At 33.2% G+C, this 27,509-nt stretch overlaps 1 protein-coding gene across 1 annotated transcript in view; it reads left to right on the top strand.

Annotated features, from left to right (window-relative positions):
- KLHL1 (kelch like family member 1) overlaps window positions 1-27,509 on the top strand; it is a 237,967-nt gene that overhangs the window by 173,938 nt on the left and 36,520 nt on the right. The window contains exons 8-9 of the mRNA XM_026867823.1: window positions 3,310-3,522; window positions 8,039-8,210. Coding sequence (XP_026723624.1) covers window positions 3,310-3,522; window positions 8,039-8,210 — 385 coding nt within the window. The remainder of the gene's footprint in view (window positions 1-3,309; window positions 3,523-8,038; window positions 8,211-27,509) is intronic.

The raw sequence follows: 27,509 nt of genomic DNA, 5'->3' as shown, positions 1-27,509 counted from the left end.
TAAGGACATGGACGTTCTAGAGAGGGTCCAGAGGAGGGCCACAAAGATGATCAGGGGGCTGGAGCACCTTCCCTATGAGGGCAAGCTGAGAGAGTTGGGATTGTTCAACCTAGAGAGGAGATGTCTCCAGGGGGACCTTATAGCAGCCTTCCAGTACTTAGAGGGGGCCTACAAGAAAGATGGTAAGGGACTCTTTATCAGGGAGTGTAGTGATGAGGGGTAAAAGAAAAGAGAGTAGGTTTAGATTAACTATAAAGAATAAATTCTTTACCATGAGGGTGGTGAGACACAGGAACAGGTTGCCCAGAGAAGCTGTGCCTGTCCCCTCCCTGGCAGTGTTCAAGGCCAGGTTGGACGGGCCTTTGAGTAACCTGACCTAGTGGAAGGTGTCCCTGCCTGTGGCAGGGGGGTTGGCTGATCTTTAAGGTTGCTTCCAATCCAAACCATTCTGTGATTCTATGGTAAGAATTTAAAAAGTTTCAGTTAGCTGTACAGTATCCTGAATGTTCAGCACTGGTTTCAGAGTCATTTTGGACATTTGGGACTACCGAATGAGGTGTTAAGGTTCAACCACAACTACAACTTTAAAACTATTACTCAGTTTCAAGCTTCCATTTTTCTGAAATACACCTCTTTGAAATAAAATTTTACTGTTAGTTTTATGAATTATTCCTTACCAAGATATGAACAGATTCAAACTTAGTTTTGTTTTGTTTTGAATGGATTAGAGCATTTTAATAAAAACTGGTGGTCCCTATCTCTTGCTGAAACTTATCAATTATGAACAATGTTTTCTGTTTCTTTTCCAGAAACTCAGGAATGCCTTTAGCTATATTTTACTAAGTGTTGTAATTGAAAAAGAGGAATGAAAAAGTGTGCTTCACTTTCAATGTGGAAGTATCAGTTTATAGATTTATTTCAGTTCAAAGACAATGGAACTTCTAATGCCAGAGGAAATAAACAACGTGGCAGGTATTTAGGCTAGGGGAACACATGATTATTCACACTGAACTCTGCGCAGGTGTTAGTAGTTTGCATTTTTAAAAATTGTGTGAGGTGTTTTAGTGTCCAAATATTTAATTAGACATCTATTTGAAAATTAGGGATCAGTTAACTTACCTACATGTAATTGTCTATTGCCACTTGAATTGTCTCAGGAATAGCCTACTTGACCTCCAGCAATCACGCATGTTTCTCCTTGTGTAGTCTTTGTCATATCTGCCAGCTTGCAGGGAATGTCACCGCACTCTAGATGTCACAAATAATGTTTTATCACTGTGGGCAGCTGAACCAAGCCCTATCTTTGAAAATAAAGATAACATCCTTGCAGAAACCTATATGTAAATGCTTATATTCACATTTATAATTATGTAAATGTATTTGGATCACATGTTTAAAATGTTTTTAGTGTTGTTTTGCAGTTCTTATTGTATGCTGAAGAAAAAAAAACATTGGTTATGGGTGGTGAACCAAATTGTTCCTTTAGGCTTGGCCAATTACCCTGAGCATAACAGCAATTTAGGCACTGTAGACACCCAACACTTATATGTAGATGTCTTAATGTTGACTTGGATCTCACCTGTTAATCATATAGAAAGGTAAATGTCTTGGGGCTGGATCTACATAAAGAGTTGCAGAAAAAGTGTATTTGCTTTAATGTCTCTCATAGAGGAGTCTGAATTCTCCTGGATACTTGAGCAGAACACAAGCTTGTCGCTCAGGTAGTACCAAAATATTCTATGGCTAATGTGACATATCTAGTGGTAGTACAGTATTTCCTTATTCATCAGCATCCATGCCAATGACATGTAATGGTAAATGAACATTTAACTAGCTCTGAATTCATGGAGCGCTTAGGACAGTAACTGCTTCCAAATGAATAATTGCTTCAGACAGACAGCTTTTGCATCCTAAATTGCTCAGTGGTTGGACTTTAAATAGCCTGTGTTTCTATTAGTTAATCTCCAGGCACTGTAGAAAAGGCAACAGACTGCAAAAGGATTAATATAAGAAATGAATATAGCATGGTAATAGTGGGAAAGAACAATCAGAACTGTTTCCTCCTGGGAACCATTATAAAGGAAGGAAGGAAACAAGTTTCTTGCCTGCAGATAGTGACAAACACAACATATTTTTCGTTAAACCACATTTTTGCCATTTCAAATTTAAAATATTTTCAGAAGTTTTCCATGGCTTCCCTACAGAACTCAACCTTCATAACATATTCAGATGAAGAAAATCGACAAACGGTGCCTGGGGGTATTATTTTCTTACTTGCTGAGTAGACATGTTAATGTTAGTGTGGGCAAGACTTTTCCTCAGTATAATCAAGATCCTTGAAACTGAGGTAATACTTTTAAAAATACATGTTTAAAACATAATGTGATATTCTTTTCTGCAATGCGCTGCATATTTGATTACTATGTTGTAAGTGTAAAATTCATTCTGGACACGAGCACCCCATTGATAGTTTTGTATGTGGAATAGGCTGAATACTAGATCAAAGACTGACTACAGTCAATCATATGGTTTGCACTTTCGCATACAGAATTTATGCAGTACTTCTTTTTCTTGCTAGCTTTTTTTTTTTTTTTTTTTTTTTTTGAGAACAGAGAATTAGAAGCTTGTGGATCTCTTCAGTATTAAAGAATTTTACAAGACGGAATGTTAAAATACAGGACGGCAGTTGTCAGACTAATTCCCACCACTTTGATGCATGATAAAAACACAGAGAAACTATGATTGTATATATGGAAATATAATTGCATATTTCTTATTTGTCTGGATTACCAATTATAAGTTAGCACTTTCATGTCTATCTCGCAGATGATGAGCAGTAAGGCAGCAACAATGTTTACATGATTTATAAATCTATAGAGGCAAATCTGTATGTCACTTATGGCATTCTTGGCACTATATGCAATCAAAGAATGAAAATATCCATTACCAGAAAGAAAATATCTTCCTTTCTATTCAGGTGGGCAAAGCACTAAGTAGTATGTGAATTTGGTAATAATATGAAAATCTTTTGTGTTTGCTGACCATATGACTTTCACATGATTTTGAGAATTTTGGGTTGTGGTTTTTTTGTTTGGTTTTTGTGTTTGTTTGTTTGTGGGGTTTTTTTGGTTTTTGTTTGTTTGTTTTTTTTTTTTCCCCCTGTTTCCTAATGTCATATAAAAAACCCCAGATGCTCCTCTTTAAAAAAAAAAAATAAAAATTATTTGTTTGTTTATGTATTTATTTATTTATTTCTACAGTTCCAAGCTCTTGATTTATTAACATTTTTATTTCTGTGGGCTTTCTTAGGTTATATTCCATTGGAGGTCGGGACGGAAGTTCATGTTTGAGTTCAATGGAATATTATGATCCTCACACAAATAAATGGAATATGTGTGCTCCTATGTGTAAGAGAAGAGGAGGTGTAGGAGTGGCGACATGTGATGGTTTTCTTTATGCAGTTGGAGGCCACGATGCTCCTGCTTCTAACCATTGTTCCCGACTGCTGGACTATGTAGAAAGGTATTCAATTGTGCATACATGTTGTGAATACAAAGTAATGACCAGTAGCATCATTTTCTTAGCTAAGTGATGGTAAAATTAAACAGATACTTTTACCCAAAGAACTGCCAAATTATTATTTACTTCAAAAATTCCACAGAAGTTTGTAGAACACATTTTCTTTGAGGGTTATTTACTTTTCCTTTTTTTCACAGTACTGTTCTATATTAGCATGGACAAAAATCCACTCTTTTCACATCTCATTTAAGAAATCTTTGCTTTTAAGGCATGATATTACATGTTGAAATCATAAACTAAGCTTTCCAGAGATAAAAGTTCAAACTTGAAACAATTTTATGACACCAAATTGTGTTTATAAGTATTGTGTAATTCTAAAAACATAGCTGAGCAAAGAAGCAATATAGAAAGGCTAGTGATGGCTATTTACAGTACATGACATTGCTTCCTTCAGCACAACTGCCACTTCCTGATGTGTTCATATAAGCATTATACACTGCGTTTAGAGTACCCTGAATTTTGCGAGTGGATATTCTGCAAATTCAAGAATATCTAGTAGGGCAGTAGGGCAGAGTTGGAGTGATTATAGCATTGAATTTGAAGATACTCTTCAAATGTTTCATGAAGGTTTGACTTTTTACTGTTTCTGTCTGCTATAAAATAAGAATAACATACTCTCCATACTCTTGCACTGGTTGCAAAGGTTAAGTAGATATGTTTGAATAGTTAGTTTATTTTAACATACAAGGTGCTGGAAGACATTATTTATTTTCTGAAGGAGTTAAACTTTAATTGAATGTCAGTTATTGCTTCTGCTGAATCTGGCTTGGCATTTACAGTTACTAAATATGTCATCCAAAATTAGAAGCTAAAACTTACTCCTTATGTTATCCATATGATTTTGCTCAGTCTCAAACTCATTCCCATCTCTACTGTATGTAAGCAAAGATCACATACTGCCAAACACTTCTCAACTCCAACAGATGGAAAGTTCATCAGAGAAATCCCATGATGCCTGTACTTACAGGTGCCATCCTTGTGGGCTTCTATTTATAAGGAACAATAACCAGAATTTTCATTTATATAAATTTATATTAAGACTGCTAGCAACAATAAGTAGGAAATCTCTCCAGCTACTTCTGTTTATTGGTACTTGTAAGGGAGCTTTTCTTTCATTGTTTGGTCTGAGAAGAAAACTCTTCTGATGTTGAAGACAAACCCCATCATATCATATTTGTCTTTCTCAGAGGGGATTGCAACAGCAAACTAAACCACATATCCTTAACCTGTTTTATGTACTGGTATCTGAATGACATTATATAGTGTTCCTTGTCTAGGTATTTTTGCACTGATAGCAAAAAATGTGGATAATGTACTTCATGGGCAGTTAGCTTCCAGACTAAAAGTTGGGACTAAGAAATCAGAACTTGCATAGAATAGATGTCAACTAACCAGTGGACTCTATGAAAACAAACATGAAAAAACTCTCATGACCCTCTCAGTGACTGATAAGTTTATAAGGTGACAGAAATGTGACTTAGTGTGTCTGTTTTTACATTCAAAATTAATACATAATTTTCAAAAAAATAAAAACATCTCAATAACTTGGGAAACCAAAGACTAGTAAGTGATAATGAGGTCTATTATGGTAAGTTATTTTATGTCTCTCTGAAAGAATATCTAAGGCATCTTTTTAAGCTAAGTCCATTCTTCAGGAATGAGTTTCTGTTTCCGTCATTTTGTCATTCTGATATAGCCTGATAGGATGTGCTTTATTGGAGTACCAATTTGCTCCTGGAAGACTGTCAAACCAGACAAATTGTTTGAAAATTTATTTTTGAGATTATGTAAATCTAGTGAGGGCAGATAATGTGTTTTTTAAATGTTACTGCTAAAATCCTGCTCAATAGTAATTGGGACTCCCAGTTTGAACTCTTCTAAGGTTGGTGTAATTGTAAAGAATTTCCTAGGGATTCAAACATAAAATAATAGCTGTGTTTGCTCTTCAGAAGCTGGGAAAAGACAATGTTGTATTATTTTTAAAAAGTAAAATAGCTGGCTCCTATTTAAGAAGTATATTTTGCAGATATTTTGGCAGATTTTATAAAGTAGCTTTCTTTTCCAAATGTTACTCAAGACTTGACATCTATTAAAATCATAAGCAAGTGATGTATAGTTTTTCTCCTTTGTCTCACCTTGATGTCAAATTTATTTCTTTTCACATTCAGGAACTTTCGTCATAATCCTTTTCACCCTAGGGCATACCTAGTTATTATAAAGGTGAACTGTACAGTTGTTTTTATTAGAAGAAAGGATATAAGAAATCTCAGACATTTTCCTGGCAATTACAAAAAACAAGTTCTTGTGCAATTCTATTTTGTTGACAGAATTGTGGTACAAGAATTCTGTTTAGCTTTGCATAATTGTATATACATATATATATATATATATATATATATAAGGTCCAAAGATGTCATTTGCATTTAGTTTCCCTGCTTTTGCACCTCCTAACCTTGGCCCTTTTAATTCAAGTGAAGTGTACCAAGGAGTCTATTAAAATTTATTGCCTGTAGGCAGGTGAAGATACAGTGCATGTTGATGCTTTTCACTGGTTGGTAACTCTCTCAGCTAGAGGCATACAATGTTGTTGCTGAAAAAGTTACACAATCTTTGAAAAGATCCATTCAATTTTTTTTTTTTTTTCATTGCATATACATTTTCCTTCCACATCTTAAAGCATTGTTTTAAAGAATTTTCCTCTCAAGTTTTAAGATATTTGACACATATCTAGATATTTAACTCAAAACATCTTAAGGAAAGATAGAAAAATTAAAGAATGTGTATAAATAAAATATAGAAAATCTAGAAAAAGAAAGAAAAAATAACAACACAATCAATGATATTTTGGACATAAAAATTAGTACACAAACGTTTAGCATGTTATTTTGTGAGAAGACCCCATAAAGCCAGAATGATTAGCAGCCAGTAGATGAGTAGGATTTTTTCCCAAAATGTATTTAGCTTCCAAGAACAATTTAATCAAGATTAAAGACAATCCTGCTATTGTCCAATCTGAAGGTCATATATTTGAACCAAAAGGCAGTTACAAGCAAATCACTGTAACATTGTTGTTGCAGTATTTATATTTATATTTTAAAAGTTCAGAATTTTCCATTGTTCAACATGGGACTTCAAACAGTTTTCCTTATTGAAAATATGAATGATTGAAAGAGTTACAGGTGCTCTTATGGTCAGCTTTTGTAGTAAAAACCTGTAATTTTCCTTTTTGTAAAGAATATATACAAATTTAGGTATGATTATCAACTTCTAGTTAATAAAGTTTAGAGTACAAGAGAATACGTTGAAAGAACTTGACTTCACCCCAGAAAATGAACTTATAGCTCATACTGTTTCTTGAAGGTGTAGGAGAATATGATTTGATGCCTTGTTTTATATATCAATATAGTACAGAACTTGTAAATAAATAAGATTTTTAGCCATTATAGATTTCCTTTGCAATTATTTTAGAGAAATTATTATTCCCAAAGTGTGATCTACCTTACACTTAAGCAAATTACTAAAGTTCATCAACAGATTCAAAACCTTAAAATGTTTATTTTCTCCACTAGTTATCAAGTGATTCTACTACGTAATAGAGGTGCTTAAGTACAGATTAAATTAATTCTATTACACTGTGCTACAGTATTCTATTTTAGTAGTATCTGTCATCTAAAATGAGGCATCTAGTTTAACCTAATACTCCAGACATTCTTAGTATCAAACTGAGAGGCACTATCAAAAGGTGATTAATTTCTGTGTTACAAATGTCTAAAATAGATACAATGGAATCGCTTCTCAAACGAACTGATTTTTATATTGTTAATGAACATCTAAATTAATGGCTTAGGCTAAATGTTTAATTTTTTAATTTCTGTCATTATACTAAAAGCATTTTGCTCTCAGTTTTAAGAATTCTGTGGTGAATATATCTTAAAAACAGTATTAGTCTCATCACCTGAGTAAATATCAGGAGGAAAGTCTAACTCTCATGAAGTTAAGCATATGCCCTGAATTCTTAGGGAGGTTTTCTATCTGTGAATATTGTATAGTATAATTTTATAAATTAAAATTAAACATAAATTGAGAAAGAATATTCTTAATATGCTACAAAAATATCCTATTTAAATATATATATATATATATAAATATACACACAACCAGATATTGCTCTTATATTCTTCTCCAATCTCTTTTTTTATGACACCTTACCCCACAAATATTTTATTCCAAAAGGTTAGCTGAGCAAGCATTCCTGATCAACATTTAAAGGTTTGAAATGGGAACACAATAAATCTATATGTTATCTTTTTGCTGTTAGGAAGTATATTTTTGGATAGAATGCTGACAGATTTTTTTTCCCACAGAAAAAAAATAATATTATATTCAAGTCCAGAGAAGATCAGCATGAATTGATACTTATCTTCTTCTTGGACATTCCGTTTCATTTCTATTTCCTCAGGTATGATCCAAAGACTGATACATGGACAATGGTGGCTCCACTGAGTATGCCTCGAGATGCTGTTGGTGTCTGTCTTCTTGGTGACAAATTATATGCAGTAGGTGGCTATGATGGTCAAACATACCTGAACACTATGGAAGCATATGACCCTCAAACTAATGAATGGACACAGGTAATCATAAAGTCTTTATTTTTTTAATCTGTAACATATTTTGATAGTTTGGGGTGTTTTTTCTGAAGAAAAAAAAAAAAAAAGGCACAGTAGCTGAGGTTGCCATTGCTGTAAAACTAGTCCTAGTATTTTATCAAGTATTATGTCAGGAGTTTCCTCTGAAGACAGAAAAGAGAGAATTAGATTCCAATAAACTGGAAGAAGTCAGAGTAAGAAGTCATTAGAAATATTATTGTGTTACTTTTCAGACAAAAATCCTTGTTCTGATCAATTTCTATAGCAAATTTTTTTCATCTTTCTTCATGTGGAAGAAATGTCATTAAAAGTATCAAAAGGGATCTGGAATTTTAATTGGTAACCAGCATTTCCTGAAAATCCTTCATATGAAAATGTGTTTATTTTTAGTAAAAAGCCAAGTTTTAATTTCATTCTTCAATTCTATTTTCTTCCATTTGATGGATATTTTGAAATGTTGAACTGTATGTATGTTCTTAATGTTGAACCACAAGAATTAACATCTATAATAGAAACAGTGGTATCATGCAAGATGCTGGGGACTGGTGATTTTGTTGTAGAAGGAATGTTTTATATTATGTCACAGTAGTGCTTGGAAACATTTGGATTCATAGCAAAGACTTTTAAAAGCCCAAAATATTATTTAAACATTTTCTGTTATTAATTCTAAGAATTTTTGAAAAAGTAATTTGTTCCACCATCGCAGATGTTCACATCTGAATTAGTAACCCTAAGCTCGCTTTCAAGTTAGTAAAGTACATGCTTCAAAAACATCATCTTAACCTAAAATAAGTATTTAAAATAGGCCAGATGTATTATACTCAAAAATGTCTATTTCTTTTTATGATTCTGAAATAGGGGCTTCTGTTGTCAAGGTTAAATATAGACATACATGGTGTAAATTTAATGCAGCACTCCATCTTTTTTATCTATTATTAATTAAATGACAAGAGAGCATTTTTATGATATTTTGTAGGAAAAAAGAAATCAATTTGGAAAGATTCTTTTCTAAATCCATCAGTACACATAAAAAACACCATAAATAACCACATTTGGACCGATAGTTAAAAACGTTACATCTCTGCTTTGGTATGTACAGTACTATTAATTAGCTGACTCTACTGTGTTAATTTCAGCAAGATCCAGTCTCCTGAAGTTATTAATCCCCGGGGTGTCTTGAATAGTGTCTAAAGCTGCCCAACTTATTCTAAAGGACACATGAACCTCTTTAGGAATATTGAAACTGTACAATTTTGGCATTGGTAGCCTTGACCTTGCCTCAGAGACTAAAGCGAAAGCACCAGCTACAGTCTACATATTATAGAAACCCCTTGCATAACAACAGTTCACAAAATTGATGACACCTCTAAAATGACTTCTTTTATCTGTTCTCACACTATCAAGTGAAAGATGTCAGACGTGAGTAACTTTAGAACTACAATATTAGTATACTGTGGGTTGTATTTATTTTTAGAGGTTTATACTCCCATTAGTTTTGACCATTTTAGAATAATGTTGACACAGCACTTTGTCAATCTCTTGCATGACTTGTTCCTATTCAGTTAATTTGTATCTTTTTTTTTTTTTTTTTTTTTTTTTTTTTTCAAACAACCATGACTTTGTCAGCACTGTTTAGGATTTTACTGACTGTGAAATTATTATTTTTCTATCAGACAATGAGAATGATAACTTCATGAGTACAAGGTTTTACACAGGGAATACTCTGTTGATCACAAACTTGGAAGAAGTTTGGAAGTGAGAACGATTAAGTATTTATGCCCTATAAAATCATAAAAAACTGTTCATGTTCACAGTCAGTGAACAAGAAAAAAATCAGGCTGTTGTAGGCGTAAATATGTGAATGTGGAGTAGTAATAACTGTTCTTATGAATGCATCCTGGAGAATTGGATAATCAAGGGACCGCTCTACATAAGGAGCAGGAAGGAATACAAGAACAGTTTTCATGGCTGCAAGAATTTTAACTGCAGAAACATTTAAGTATATTTAATCGCTTTTAAACTGTGTTTTTTAAAAGAGAAAATTAGATGGTAATATAGAATTTTTCTGTTCAGGTGTTGTCTTCAAATGGGCTATGACTTCCTCATTTAAATGGCAGTTTGATTCTTACTGAAGGGAAGAGGTGGGAAAGTCTGGATATCAAAACTTTCATTCATAATGCCTGAGCTGTTGCTCTACTGTAGGAAGAAAAACAAATCTAAACATAAACTTCCAAGATTACTTATTTTCTGTAACTTCAGACTGTACCTCCTTGCCAATGTTAAACACATATGTTAGTCTATTGAAGGGGAAGCCTATGTGTTTAACCTAAATATACACAAAACAATCCTTCGGCTGCACTGGGGTTTTGTTCATATATGGGAGTCAAAAGAACAGTTTCCTTATTATTTCTTAATCTTACATTCAGTTTAAGTATGTGGGCTCTGATCTCATTTTTTAATCCATCTTCTGCATGTTGAAAGCTCATGTAAAGTTTGAAAATTGATACTGTTCCTTCACTGCATCATGCAACAGATGAACCACGACCAGAACATTCTATGGAGCCTCTTCTAACATTTCAAGAGGGATAAAAAATACTACATTTTAATTCTTTCTGATGCTCATGCATACATGACTTTGCCTGATTAGAGCTGACAATTTCCGACTTCCCACTTATGACAGAGTAACTGCAAGTAGAGAAATCAGAATAAGTTCAAGTGAAATAAGGAAGATTAGACCATTTGATTATTTGGCAAATATTATAGTGTCATTTGTGCTTCCCTTTAGGGTTGATCATTTCTGGCAGTAATGATGCTTTGAGCTTTTGCCTTGGCAGTAGATTTGACACTGATGCTTTCTATCTGCTCAGCTGAATCAGTTAGAATCCTAAGGCCACTAGCGAAATATGAAATTCTACTAGTCAGGGAGGCACAGGGTCTGGGAACAGGACTACTAAGTATAGGTCTTCTTTAAAGCCTTGATGATCCTTTAGGAAACGTTTCATGGTCCAAAAACAGGAGCCTTACAGTCCTCTGTAACTAACAATTTTGAGAAGGAATTCTGGTTGTAATTTAAAGAGGGTTTTTTCCTAATGGAAACCATTGAAACCATTTGAGATGACAAAATACATACAGCCTCGTACTTGGGACATTTGAAGATGGTCTTTCCTTCTAGCAGCATCAGCATACATGGAGATCTTTGTTTCCTGACACAAAATGAACTTCAGTTCTGAAACCTAAGTATACTGGTTTATATATTTTAAATGCTTCTCTGTCCTAATTAGAAATCAGCTGCAAAATCTTCAATATTAGTTTTCCATAGTCAGTTGGCTTTTGAATTGCGATCAGTGTTCCACAGACAAGCATGTCCATTTTACCCAACTATACCTCGTTGGATAAAAGAGGTTACCTCTCTACAAATTATGCTTCACATAAACATAAGTTACTGAGACCAAACCAAAAATATTCTAGAATTATAATTGCAATTAAATATAGACATTAGCATTCTGTTCTCCCACACAGATACCTAATGAACTTAGAAATGCATTTTTAATTTTATTCCCAGAACTTCATTTTGGCTACATTACATTCATAAACAATAGAAATATGATTACCTATATACTGACCTTCAAAAAAAAGGATTACTTCTATTAATGTTTTTCATGCCTTGATAATTTTTAGCATCAGATTACCCTCAATTTTATTTTTGTTCTCATTTTCCTTTTACACATTTTCAATCTGCCTTTATTTATCCAAAAAGAAACATTCTCATGTGAATTTTTTCAGATTACTCCAGGTCTCTTATGTTGAAATAAGAAAATTATTAATTTGTTTTGTTTATATTATGTAAAATCTAGCCACAATATGAGTCAAATTGGGCTTTCAGATTATTTTTATACACCTGCATCAATATTTTCTGGAGTTTTTCTAAACAGAATTTAGGGATATTGTTTTAATTAAATGTTAAATTTTTCTTACCATTATGTTTAATCTGCACTTATCAAAACCAGTAATAATTTTACCTTTGACTTCAAAGGGAATCGTTTGAAATCAAAATGTTATATAGTGTTAAACTTGATTTCTGTGATCCATTAAGATCCCTTTTTTATGTATGAGTTAAAGTAACGTGATAGGCTGTTATGCTAAACAGTATTACATTTACAGGAAAACCAGCTTTTTTCAAAAGGCAGATTATTTCATCATTTTTAATCTAGCATGGTACCTTTTCTCTAAGATAATTCCTTTGATTTCATAATATGAAAATCACAGTGGAATCAGATCTGCAACAATTATTAATTTAAATGAAAACAATAATTAAATTCCTCAAACTGCTGCTTGTAAATTTTATAGTTTAATATTATTATGTTCTAAAATGTTAGCATTTTTTCCATTTTCTCTTTCTAATTATTTTTTATTCATTGTGGCATGCTTTTTTTTTTTTTTTTTTTCCCAGAATGTCAACCAATTTTACTAGAAAGTCTTTGTTTCACATTAGCCTGTATTTTACATTTGGGAGTTACACCTATTTTTTTCCTATTGTTGCCCATCCTTATATATGAACAACATTTGTGTTAATCAAACAAAAATAAATGTAATCAAAATTAAGGTCCTGTGGGGTAATTAAAATTAAGGTTCTCTGGGACTACTGAGAAGCCTTGCATTTCTCTGTTCTATGCGTTAAAAAGACCTTTTATTTTGCTTTTATTGTTTTTTAGAGATTTTATTAAAGCTTTATGCTGCTATGGGTTTTGAGGTAGGAAGAAGTTCAAGGGCATGAGTGCTAGAAAAGCTATTTTTAAATGGATGAGTCTATACAGATTTCTATATGAAGACAGAGAAAACAATACTGACAGAAAGTGGTCATTCTTGGGCCTGAGGATTTATATTCAAAAGCTTTGATGGACACAAAGAAATCAAGTCTAAGCTCTTTCTTCAGTTTCCCTACTGAACTCATTTCAAATCCATTGGGATATTATAGATCACTGACAGCCAACTGTGATGCAGAATTTTCTTTTGTCTTTTTCCTTTAATTGATTATTTTTCTAGTGAGAATAAAGCATTTCCTGATTAAAAAAAAAAAAAAAAAAAAAAAAAAAAAAAAAAACACAAAAGACAATAGTTATCTAGTTATCTTTGAAGTGCTTATAGAAGCATTACCTAAAAGACAAAATAAGTGGTTCCCCCAAAAAAGAATGAACTCATTGGTGTTATAGCTGTGGCACTGGTGTTAATGTTTATTAATACAATTTTTAAAGAAACCATAAAAGAAATTACATTTTTCAGGGTTTTAATTGGTTAAGTAAACAAAATCAAGAAAAATACCATAACATTATGTCTCTGTTTTTCAAATGAATTTGTCTTCCTGATTTAATTCCTGTCACATTGCTAGATAAACTCCAAGAATATAAATTTCTAGATAAGCTTAGAGGCTTTATAAATATGGAATAATTCAAGTTGAACTCAGTAGAAAAACTGATCAAGCAAAATAGGTAAATCTTTTGCTATGACTCTGAAGGTGCCATTTTTAATTTGTTTCTACCAATATAGTAGTGTTAAAAAAACCATTTTACTATGATCATACTAATCTTGTGGTCCTCTGTTATATATGGAACTCTTAATTACCTTGCAGGTTTGGACCTTTCCTTTAAGTTATTTCTTACATTTACAGTTTTTAGTTATTGACAGTGAGAGATGCTAGAAATATAATCAGTATTAATAAAGATCTACATACAAAAATGTCATTTAATAGACATTGTTTAGTAGAGGTCTATATTATTGACATTTTGTGGTCCAACTTTATTGAAAATTTTTGCATCGAAGGAAAAAACACAGATAAGGCAATAAAAATCTCTTAATATTAGGAACATTGTTACTTTGGCTTTAATTACAATTGTTCAATACATATCTGTATATGTTTTCTTGCAATCGAATTACTAATACTGTTTAAAAGCAAAAGTAAATGTACAAAAACCCCTTTTGCATACAGAAAAAACTTAAATAACATGAAACTGGTCAAATATTTAAGCCAGTTTAAGGATGCTTTCAGGGAGTTGCCTGTCTCATTAATTTGTTAAGCTAACATTAATTGACTTAAGGGAATCATTTTGTCATAAAGGATGATTTCCTCAAGTATCATTCTTTTCTACAGAAAACTGCCATCAGTTCACCATTATTTAAAAAAATAGTCATGTTAAAATGTATCTAGAAAACTCTATATATTTTTCAGATTGCTTTATGTATTTAGAAAGCCCAAATAAATTCCCTTGAATATATTCACAATGACTTAAACACTTTTCAATTATACTTCAAAAAAAATAACTCACAACTGAGTGTGAAGTTATGCAAGTTTTAATGGTTCAGACCTTGATGTTCATGAACAAACAGCAAAATCACTGTGTATTGTAATTATGAATTAAATACAGGTTTACCAGAACAGAATTCACACTCTAGAAGTCTTTCCTTATTACTGTGCTCACAATGGACTGGGTATAACAAAATGTATCCTGTTATCTATGACCCTGCATTATTTCCCAATAAATAAATAAATAAGGCATTTCTGCAAAGGCTTAAAAAAAAGCTTTTGTAACTGTTATCAAACAGAACTAATAAATTAGAGGAATAATTGTGTAATGGGGCAAATTTAGACAGTTGGCTATGTGCATGTATGGAATTTGATGGTACAGAACCTGGTATAAAACTATTTACCTATATCAAATTCGGTGCCTGGAACAGGACATGGTGGGTTTGTTTTGACGTTAGCATCACCCATATATACACCTGTGTTTAGTTTTATATGTTCACAATTCAACTGGGCATTGGCTCTTTGTACAATACTGCTTTCTCACTTTTGTCCCCTCCCCACCCCCAGTTGCTGTTTATATTGCAGAGGCTTTGTACCATTAGGCACCTTTTCCCACAGAATTGTTTCTGATGAAAGCAGCAAGTATGATAGTACACCACATCACTAACCGATTCCTTACCACTCCATATGCAAAGGTGTATGTGCATGACATAAAAAAGAAAAGTTTATTTTTCTTTTCTAAAGTAAAACATCTTTGATATGTCTTCAGTCTTTTGAAGATCTACACATTGAAAAAAGAAACGTAAACTTTCTCAAAATGTAAACATTTTTAATAGAGAGCTTCCAACCTTTCACTTTAAAAAATTGTGTGCTTAGTCATGCACAATTTATCATGGTCCTGGTGCTGGCACCCAGATCTCTTGCAGGTGTTCATGTTTTCTGAATGTGTCTCATTGTCTCCAGATTTTTTTCTAATTCAAAGGACACCTCCAGGTGAGTGAATAAAATATTAAATGCAATATTTGCAACTGACATTTGAAGGAAGCTTTGGTGTCATATGCACAAGTCAGAAATCATGATCCCAGGCTGCTCACAAAGCAGGTTTCCAGCCTTGGTAGAAGTTTGATTCAGAGTTAGCTCTCCTACCAAATATAGTATCCAGTGTAATTGGTATAATGTTTATCAACACAGCAGAACACAAAATATTGTATGATACAGTAGAATAAGAGTATCTCAGAAATGTGAAAAGAATATTAGGGAACCAGATTTTTGTTACTTACAAGAAGACATTCCCCAAGAATATTATATTTTATTCCCTACAAAATCAATTTGATTTTAGGAAAATAACTTTGCAACCAATCTACTATAAATTAAAATAGTATTTAAAAACAGTCATTTCTTATATTTCTTTCTGTAAAATAGGGACTTGATTTTGTATATTCACCATAAAAGAAGAAAAGTTTTTTAGAAGAAAAATATTTATCCCAAAGTAATACTTAAAATCTCAGTATTGATAAACAGCAGCTAAAATCTATCTTAGAAATCAGTAACTATTTACATACTTTAAATTCTGAGAATATAATGTTCTTGGACATTTTTCTATCTACTGTACTAAGCAAATGCACGTATACTAGGTAATATAGGCCCGCTGCCAACTCAGAAGAGAATCTCAATACGTGAAAGTAACTTCAGAAATATTTCTGCTTAAAAATAGATTGTTCATGCAATATAATTGTTCTAACTTAAATGAGAATGTATAAAATATTCAGCAGAATAATTATTCTTCAGCCTTATTCTAAATCCAGTGTAAAGCTGCTCAAATTGGCATTTCCTTACATTTCATTGCAAATTCCCTCATTATAGTTCTGCTTCATAGTACATGGGAATTAAGTACACTTAGGGGCAGAGAGATTGCTCAGAAACCTTAAATCAGCAAAACTTTGATTTCCATGTGCAGGACTGCAACTGTTGGAAGTTAAGCCGTAAAGGAAATTACTAGCAAAGGTAAGAAATGCAGTGGCAAGGAACAATACAGCTTGTAGTCACTGGCTATTCACAGCTTCCCTTTGGGGATCTATGGAGCTGGCAAATCCATCACCCTCTTTCAAAATCAGTCAAAGCTGATGTATAAGCAATTTACAGTCCTGTCACCCCGTATTTTCCATTATGACATGGTGCTTAAAAAATACATAAAAATTAGGGAGGAAAAAAAAAAAAAGAAATCTTGTCTTGCAGAAGTCTAGCACTCTTCAGGGTTAGTTCTGTTAACCAAGTTCATATTCAGTCTTCTTCACTTAGATGGCTAGAGGCTGTCCCCAACAGAAGTCACTGGAGAGGGATGTCTTTGAATCATCTGGGAAGAAATATTTTTTCCAAAGGTGAGATATTTAAGTTAAGTAGATGAGTATTCAGTTTAGTTGCTCTCACATAAGTGTCTAATAACATCTGAAATGCCCCAAATTACCTAAGACATCCACACAAGGTGGCAGGTATGACACAGATGAAATTTTGGAGTGGCAACAGAAGTTCAAATGGGAAACTCTAAAGCATCCCAGAGGATATTAGGTGCTTATGTGTAGGCAACTAGATTCCATGATTCCTCATATACACATATATATATATGCACATAGATATATATGAGCCCAATGCCATTAGATGTTTGAAGGTGGCATCTTCCAACCCACCTGGGTGATAAGAAAGACTGAATTTAGAAATGTTTTACTTCAGTTGCTTAAGCTTGAAAATATTAACCTTGACTTTCTAATGAATGACACATGTAGTGAACATAGATCTGAGAGAACAGTCAATTAATACTTATTATTACTGGCATGATATAGTTACGTTTGGGAAATGCTAACTTGGAGATAACATCTTCATCAGCAAAATTAGCTTTTGTTCATCACTTCAGTCAAGAATTTTTTCTGTAAGCAAGTCATGAGTACATCACCCTTATGCAAAGGAGTTATTAAAAGAATCACCTACAGTAGTTTCTATTGCCTGATGCAGAGTTATTAGGGTTTTTTTTCTGTTTAATGGTAAAATGTTTCAAAGTGCAGTTCCATAAGGGCTTGGACAGCGTGTTTTGGTCACATAGTGGAAAATCTCACATGTAGGCATAGTGTTAAAATGGAGTGTACCGGCATTTAGGTTTTTGTTTTCTTCTTTCTGCATCTGTATATTTTCTAGGATATCAGTGAATTTAAAATTGTCATTTGTCCCATATGAAAGGAAAAAGAAAAAGAAGACTTGCAATAGCATGCTAAATGAATAAATATCAAGTTCTTCATTTCATTAATATAGAGTGTTCTCAAACTACTACAGATCTACTACGTAAATGCCCAAATAAGAACTATTATATCCTAAGCTTTTTCTTATAGCTAGAGTAGCAAAACCAGTATTTCTAGGACATGTTTCATCTCATTCTGAAGGTGAAATAAATCACACTTTAAAAGTGTGTTTCTCTCCATTGACTGCAAAAGGTGCCTAAAATGACTAGTTCAGATGTAGATGTTCACACTGTGAACACCTGCATTTCTTAAGATGAATATTTAAGTCAGGTGAGATGAACCTCTAAAAGCTATCAGGAACTGGCCACACAAATTTTTGTTTAAAATGACTATGACAGGAATTCCATTTAGAACATAACTGCAAGACTCAACTACGTACCTAACAACTATTTCCCTGCTCTGAAATCAAACACTGTTATGAACTTTAGAGAGAGGATAATTTTGAGCTGCCAAATGATATCTAAAAGAAGTAAAAGATATCTCTACATTAGCCTAGAAGGGAAAAACTATTCAGAAAATTGTAGCTGCAGCTCCTGGTTACCTAAGGTTTAAATATCTAGCTCTATTTCAGAGGTAAGGCAGCAATTTAATACAGTAAACTGCAAATCATGTCCATATAATTAAATTTTAGTAGCCTTCAGAACAAAATAGTATTATTTAAAAACATTAGATTCGTTAGATTGCTGTAATCAATGGGTATGAATTATTCCAGGGCCTTGTGTAGGAAGAGAAAAATTGAAGAAAAGCAGACACCTCCCACCATATGGTTCATCACATCTGTATACAGGCATGCAAATAAATCACCCACTTGAAATGCATGGTTTTCCTCTTTGATTTATAAAGGTGCCAACATGACTAACCCAGATTTAGGCATCCAAATTAGTAGAAAACTCAACAATGAAGTGTAGAAAATGCCAAATAGTACGATCTGTCTGAAATTGTAAATCTGCTTGACTTTCTTACAGATTTATCCATGTTATCATTTACATTGAGAATAGTTTACACCATACTACATATTCTTTAACAGCTCTATTTATATAGACACAGTTTAAGAAATAAATTTTTGTGATTAAAGGCAACTTTTGAAATAACGGATCTGGTGTGCAGCTATTGCAGGTAAATTGCTTTGTTGTTTTTATGTAAGTTCATGATCTTTCTTTGCACAGTTGTGAACAACCAATGGATTCATTGTTCATTTCATTGTAAACTGTGAATGTTTAGCACTTTTAAAAATCACAGACTAATTTCTTTGCTCTTTAAATTCAGGTGCTTATTTTTTACTCCATCTTTCAAAATTGTGGCTATATTTTATTTAAGGTGTTTATGTAACACATTTTTGTGTGTGGAACCTTGAAGGAAAATACATGTTAGGATTCTGCTGGAATGAGATTACACAACACATAATCTTTTAAAAACATATTTTCTATGACAGGAAACTAAGATATCTTTAGTTATGTTTAGTTGACATTATGGAACTGACTTAGAGTCATAAAAAAAATTATAAAGAAAATGAAAAGATGATCTTCAACAAACACTAGTTGCTTGGCTGCTGTCTTTCTACTCTTCCCTCCTAAAAAGCAACCATGAAAAAAACCAAACCAAAACAAACCCAAAACCCAACCTGCAAATAATAAGATCCATGTCCTTTTTAATTTCAGTGTATCTTTACTAACTTATATTGTCAGAAATTACAATTAATTGTAAAATTATAATTAGACAGAGGAAGAGCCATAAAATGGAACAGAAGTAATTATTATACACAAAATGGAGGACTTCGTTGACTGAAAACAACAACAACAACAACAAAACCAACAAACAAAACCAACCACAAAACCCAAAACAATGAGTAGCAATTTTCTAGAATGGTCAAGTCAATTTACAGTGTCAGCAGGTTTATGCTAATCGATGACTTATTCTTTTACTGAAAAGCTTCTGCCGTCACCTTGCATACCAAAAGAACTTGTATGAGATTATGGCTGCTTGCTCTGTATAAGAGACTGGGAACTGAGGTCTGAGTCTTCCCTGTAAGTGGGACATAGTTGAAGTAGGAACGATGTGGTTAGCAGTGTGTCATAAATATGAACTGTCCAGTGCTGTTATAAGAGAGTGCAACTGTTTGCGGATGTATTATATGACTTTTGCGTCAAACTGGTCCAGTCAGAAGTTCTGAAATTTTAGTTGAAAACAAGACTAGTATTTAAGAAATGTCTTGGAATGTTGAGTTATGAGTATATTTAGTATGGTGAGGAACTACAGAGCAAACTAAGTGTACAATGGTTTGGAATGTAAGAGAAAAAATACATTTTGAGAATGCACAAATATGGTTGTAAATACATTCAATTAAGCTGTCCTAAGTTTTGCAATATTTTCGGAGCAGTTTACTGAATGTTACGCTTTTACCATGATTCTCTTATATCTTGGTCGTGTGTGTATAGAATGCAAGTGAAGACATAGAGCACAATGTTAAACTTGTAATCTGGCTTTGTTTGACACAACTTGTTTTTAAGGAATTTGAAACCCAAATATGTCACTGTGCAAAAATAAATATGCCTGTTTTTATGTGTTGGAGAGGTGATTCTTTGAAATGGATGTGATAACACGATTAAGGTTTTGACTTGTGTATTTTAAACATGTCTGTACCAGTTTCCCTTACATAAATTCAAAGGACAAGAATCTTAAGACTGATAAACATTAATGTCAGTTATTTATCCTTAAATCAGACTATCAAGACTATAATGGAATGACAAAATAACATCAGCAATTCAGACTTTTAACTTTTTTGATCTTCTTTTATTGGTAACATAATGAAAGAAATCCTCCTGCTCAAACCCAAAACCAAACAGAAGTACATGCACATCTGTGTGGTTCATGATTTAATTACAGTAAGAGACATGAACTGCAAGGGAGCCTGGATGCTGTTTAATATGATGATCAATAAGAAAATAAACTCTCAGCGGCAAAAAATACACCTGTTCAGGAAAAACATCTGGCTTGAGTCACATATAGTTAGAATAGTTTAGTGTCTGAGATGTTAACCTGATATATAGAATAAATGTGTGTTATAGGATTTATGAGTACTTCGTATTTCTTCAGTCCCCCTCTACATTCCAGATTTATTCTGACTTAATTTTACAGTGAGATCTAGCTACAGTCTCTGCTGTATAACTGTAGGACAGTTCAGATTGACCAAGATTCAATTGCTTTATCTCCCCTGTTTTATGTATAACCTGGGAGAATCATGTATTTCCTGTCCTAAAATCCCTCCTCCCTGTGAAACGTGGATCATACTATGTACTTAAGACACAGGATTTATAAGATAATAATATTTTATATAATATGTTGATGAAGATATGAGAGGGTTGTATGACAGATAAGTTAAAAGTTCTGCAAAAGTCAAATTTGAATAGACTCCTGAAGCATATACTAGAATTTGCATTAAGTGATTTCAAACTCCTTGAAGGGACAAATACTTCAGACATGACTGCATGGATAAGCATGAGTTCTGAGGTGGACAGTTTAAATGCAAAAACTTTGCTGAGAACATACTTCCTTTTAACATTTATCTTAATCTACTTTGCATGAGGGCTGAAGTGTCAAAATTCTTTTTTATAATGTTAGAAAATATTTGAACAAGACATTCTCTTTGTGTTCAGTTGAGTTTATTGATACAATGAACCTTTGTGATAGAAATCACTTTTGTCATGGTTTCAACATCTCTCGAGTAATATACAGTCAATTTTAATTGTATGTAATTCACGTTAGTGAAAAGGAGCCTGTCAAAAGTGGCCATAAATTACATTCTACATCCTGTTAATTCATGTAATTTTGGATCTGCTAATAAACTACCTGGTCAAACCTGTCTAACATGCTAACATAACTTTCCAAAGCTAATATGATGGGTTTTGAGCCCTATCACATATCATAAATATGATCATATACCACGGGTCTAAGAATCTAAAATTATGCTGCTATAGGATGAGAGGGTTTATTTATTAAACAGGGATATTATATTATTTACTAGTCTATGATTCAAGATTCAGTTTTGAATCGTTGCATGGAAATGTAAGACCTGGAAAAAAGCTACATTATGTTCTCTCACTACTTATCTTTTCCTCCTTTTCTTTATCAATGTTTCATCCTTCTCTCACTTCCAGTTTTCTGTTCCATTCATATCTTTTTTTTTTCCAGTTACACTGGTCTGTATTTCCCTCTTTTTTCCAATGTTGCATTCTATCTAGTCTGCAGGAACATACATTTTCTTACTGCTTCTTTTCATGGTGGATTGCAGTGTCTCCTGCATGCCATATTTAGCTGGACCTCATAGTTTTCTTCTTCCTCTCAGTACTTTTCTTTCAACTTCCTTCTTCGTGAAAAAGTCCTGCTTACATTGTATTGGAAATGGCTATATTATAGTTATTTATCCTTTTGAAGCCTTTCCTTTCATCCTATTATAAGCATTGAAAAAATATATTTATTTTGATGAAGATAAATTATTAGTAGTCTTGAAACACAAAACATTAAAATAGTTGTTAATTAAACCATCATAAATGATATTTTTCTTTCTTGTACTGTCCAGTCAAAGACCCATACTGCACAACACATTGCATAATTTCCCTGTCAGAAAGATTTTATATGTGTGAAGAACAAACAGTTTATTACTGTATCTGTGCATTTCCCTCTGATAATTCATGTTCAATAAACTATTATTTCATGCTGGATAAGTTGCAAGGGGATAGACAGGAGGATTCAGCATCCACTGTACAAGGGGTCATTGATAAGTACAGTGAAATTAAGACAATTAGGAAAAAAAATATAAAAAACAAAGATGAAAATAATTATTTACAGGATCATACTGAGCAGGAAAAAATACATTTAGAGTGGTTAAGAATAAACTGTAGACAGAACCTAAATTAAGCTGTTTAAGTAGAAGAAGACCAAAGTTATGCAACTACCGTCTAACAAGAATTCTTAGAAGCTAATTAATAAATTGTTTCATAAACTCTAAAGGATAGAAAACATGCATTACACCTGTCTCAGATTTCCTGATATCACTAAGCCCATTTCTTAACACATTTTGGCCAGGCTCCCAATTGTCCTGCGAGGACTCTTATCATCTTGCAATTTTGAAAAGTAAATGATGAGAGTGAGAGGTACCTAAAGCTGATGTCATTCTTTACAAATTTTAAAATTAAATAAATATTCTTAAATTAATTGAATAGCAACTTTTGTAGTAATCTGCACAAAGTTGTCTGTTGTCCTCTTTTCACAGCAACATATTAATTCTGCTTGAAAAAAGCAGAAACAAATTACATTGGTATTCTAATCCATAATTTCCTTTGTCTCAAGGACTGACAATAGTTACTTTGTGAAGTCGTAACATATACTCTCTCTGTAACCTCATGTTTAACTTTTACATTTTCTAAACCCATCAACTTTGCTGTTGGTGCTCAAACTATGATTAGAGGATTTCACAGAACACCGTCTCCATATGTTGATGCAAACATGCCATTAGGCAGCAAAGAATCAAAGGTTCATTGGGACAGAGAAAGAGAGCATGAGTGCAAGTGTGAGACAGAATATGACTTTCTAATCTATTAATCTGGGCATTCATCATAAAAAAAATCTAGGTTTTTGGCTCTGCATAAGATGTTTCATGTATTACATTTTGTAGTTTATAATCCTTTAACATTAAAAAGATATTAGGCAAAATAGCCATCAATGAAATCTTTCCATTTTCAGCCTTTCCTCTCAGCTCATTTAGGCAGTTCTCACTTGCCTGCTGATGGGTTTTGTACACTGCATTTGTAGTTAAGTAGCTGACTTTCCTGATCCTGGGTGGCTGCAGGTGCATGAGCTTCTGTTTACACCTGTCTGAACAGCTATGTTCTTGCTCTATCTTCTTGACAAATTACTTAATTGATGAACAGAAACCCAAATATTTACATTTCAGGAGATTTATTAGTAGAAGCTCTAAGGAATTCTAACACCATCCCACAGACCTGCACTTGATTCGAAGTTAATGTATGCCAAATACATATTATATAAATCTATTCTGAGCAACTGAAATCAAAAAAATCTTTGTCTTTCACTGCAGATGTGAAGTTTAAAGTTGTTATGGCATTAAGTAGCCTGACAATTCCATAAATGGATGAGTACAGGGTAAAAATGGCAGCTTAGCAATAAGTAGTCCTGCTACAAGAATTTTAAAAGCCTTAATGAAAGAAAACTGTGGGTAGATTTCTGAATGCAAAGATGCTAGCTTTGAAGTGACAGAAACAAATTTCCTTTACTTTATCCAAACTAGGAGATGGTAAGAATGTATTTTGCGCTGAGTATGCGTTCATGAATTTTCTAGCCTATATTACTAGGACCAGGAAACTGGTAAATCTCAAAAGCAAAGAAAGATTATTTGAATTTAAAACCTGGGTAGCAGATGGAAAAATAGTTACAGAAATTGAAGTTATTAACTTCTTTGTATCAAAATCTATGACATCTGTCATCTATAATGGCAGCCTGTGACCCTTGGTGAGTCAAAGTTCTAAATGACTGTAGGGGGTTATATTTTATTTTGTGTCATGTTCTATACAGCTGAACTACCTATGTTCCTCACTCATAAAGATGATATTCGGATCGGTTTTAAAACATGCCCTATTCTTCTACTTCAGAGTATTAAAGAACAGAAGATTGGTGTGGGTTTCTTCTAATTTTTTGTTGGGGTTTTTGTATTATATTGAAAGTCAAGGGCCTTCATCACACAGGCAGGCATGAGAGAGAGACAGTCTGACCACAGGCAAAGAAGTGCTCCAGAGCCTGACAGATGCTGTCTGTTGAAGTCCAGTACCATTGCATCAAAGTTTATGCTACCTGAAACAGCTTTCTAAGGGTCTGAGGAATCCCATGGTTGTATAACACAAACACAAACACAGTAGTGATTGCTCAAATATGTCAGAATTGATCAGTATGTAGGTATGAAGGCCTCTAGACCTTTACTAAGTAATACAGGCTTGTGCTGAATACACATTTTACAAGAAACATCAGAGGACATCTGCTGCTGATACAACATCTGTATTAGTAGTAAAATACAGTATGTAAGAAACTGAAGGAATTAATGCCTCAAAGATGCATCAACAGAGAAAACCTCCAGAACAAATTGTGGCCTTTCTGATTAGTCTAAGGAATTAATTATCTGCCTAGGGAAGCACAGGGTGTATTGAAGGGTGCATGATCCCTTGCAGTTGTATAACCAAATTCCTTAGATAAGTCTCAAAAGGACACAAACGGAGTAAAACTATATGTTCAGGTTAAGGCCTCCACTTTAATGGACAACTACAGCCTTGAAGAGCTAAAAGAGTGATAAGAAAGATAAACAACCCACACCAGGTGGAACTAATGACTGGATAATTGCCCAAGAAACAAAAACTGAGGAAAAGGTAGAGGTGGTAGGGGGGCATTGTGACCACTGACTCATGTACCCAGTTAAGGTACCCCATTCCCCCCCAAGCACATGCACTGAACCCATGCTACACCTTTTGCCCATCTCTCATGGAAAAAAGTTAGTGGAATACCTGCCTCTCTTTGTCTAGTATGCTGATCAGATGATCAGATGAACTTAAAAGGTGACAGAAAACTTTCCTATGGTTTCCTGTGGGTGCACCCACCACCCAAGATTACCGGACCTGAGACAACACTGTATCCTTGGGTGATGATGTGGATTTCTTTGACTCTCTTTCTCTCCTTTCTTTTTATTTTCTGTCCTTTTTTTCCTTTCCTACAGATTTATAAGAAGCCACCTTGCTTATTATCCTTTTAAAAGTTTAAGTTATTTCTACCACAAGTAAAACATTTTAACCAGTCATTTGGTGTCGTTTCACCTCCATTTAAACCTAAGGGATCACAGAACCGTTACGACTCTCTGGGCTCCCAGTCCAGGTCATGACACAGTAACAACAAAATTTCCTTTACAATGGCTCCAGTGTATTAGGAAGCACAAGATGGAGGGCTTCCTGTTTTTTTCAGAAATAAAAATATAGGTCACATGATGGAAATTAGTTGGAAACACACCATTACAGGCCTTCAGTGATTTTGAATGTTTCAAAAAAGAACAATAAAAACTGACTAAGAACATAAAAATGGCTGCACCAGTTCTGATGAAACATCCATTGATCCTCAAATTTTATCTTTGACTAGTGACTACCAGCAGCAGCTTCAGAAAAATTACAAGTTTGTAGGGCTATATTCTCACCTACTCTTGCCTAACTTCTCTCACTGCCCAATAACTTCAGTGGACAACCCAAATTTTTGTGTTGTCAGAAAGAATGAATCCCTGTGTTCTAATAAAGAAAGAATGAATGATCTTTTCTTGTCCTCTTAATCTTTTCTCATTTTACAGCACTCATTATTTTACATAATTCACTATCTATGATACCTGGTATCTTTTTCCTAGCTAAAGATATTTTCTTTGCATTGTACAGTAGCTGTTGTATAACTTCAGTTATCTATGTCAGCCTTTAACTACTTTTTCTGAGGATGTTTTACTATATCAGAGTTCTGAACTGTACTTAATATTCAAAATTTAAGTATGTCCTGGAGGTATCAGAGTGTTTACTATTTCTCATTTATTTTATTAGGAAACTGTAACATATTTACCTCTTGCTTATGGCTGCATTTTATGATGATACTACTACAGAGTCATTTATAAATACAAGATCTCTTCGCTAAGAACAGCTAATTTGGAAACTTATTGTTTATATATAATTAAGGCCATTTTCTATAGATACATTACGTGTATTGATTTTAATTTATCTGTCATTTTGCCAATTTATCAGCATCCTCAATAGTTAGAACTTGGTCTTACTGTCCAGAATAATTTTTTATCAGTTACAGACATCATTATCATTTACCCTTTCTCTGTTTATCCCTGCCAGGATCTTGGTTTTATCCATGATGACTTACTTACTTTAATATGTTTTACAAGATCATCTTAAAAGGTTTTGCAAATATGGGTACTTTTTCTTAAATAAATATTTCAAAGATTTCTAGTTGCTTGGTGTGACTTCTTAAAAAAAATGTTGACTTTTCCTCATTTTTTGTTAATCTAATAATTTTACTATTTAGCAAAATTTTTTACAATCACAATTATGTAAAATTCAGACCTAATGATAAGCAGATACTCCTTGACCATTGAATCATTTTATTAACTCATGTTTTATTTTTCAGTCATCATTCCCCAAGGTCAGTTAAAGCCACTCTTAATATTTCAACAATTTTTTTTATCTGGCTTCCTTTAACACTCTTGGGTGAATTCTGGAAATTTGAGTGTTTTATTCCATTGATTAGCACTTAGTCTATTTTGACACTTGTCTTTAATGACAGTTCCTTCCCAGTAAAGGAAGAATTCAGTGTGGCAAATTTCCAGAACTCCTCCACAACAAATGTAGAGCACTGAAATAGTGTCATTTTCTACAAGTAGGGTGGTTTTTTTTCACACTTCTTATATGTTGTTTTATACCATGATCATCTGTGCACCCAGTAAATTATTTTTAACATTTTTGTCATTCTTCCTGATTCTGAAATGTCTGAATTTGTTTCTATTAATAGTTTTAAATTTTCAGCAAGTACTTTCTCAAAAATTCTTTGGCTCTTTCATTAAGATTTGTCCCTTCTTTTTTTTTTTTTTTTTTTTTTTTTTTTTTTTTTTTC

This window comes from Athene cunicularia (genome assembly GCF_003259725.1).
Source record: "Athene cunicularia isolate RWA chromosome 1 unlocalized genomic scaffold, athCun1 chr1_part1, whole genome shotgun sequence".
NCBI classification, from domain to species: domain Eukaryota; kingdom Metazoa; phylum Chordata; class Aves; order Strigiformes; family Strigidae; genus Athene; species Athene cunicularia.
The sequence above is the reverse complement of the archived record's forward strand: the minus strand, read 5'-3'. Positions and strand labels throughout refer to the sequence as shown.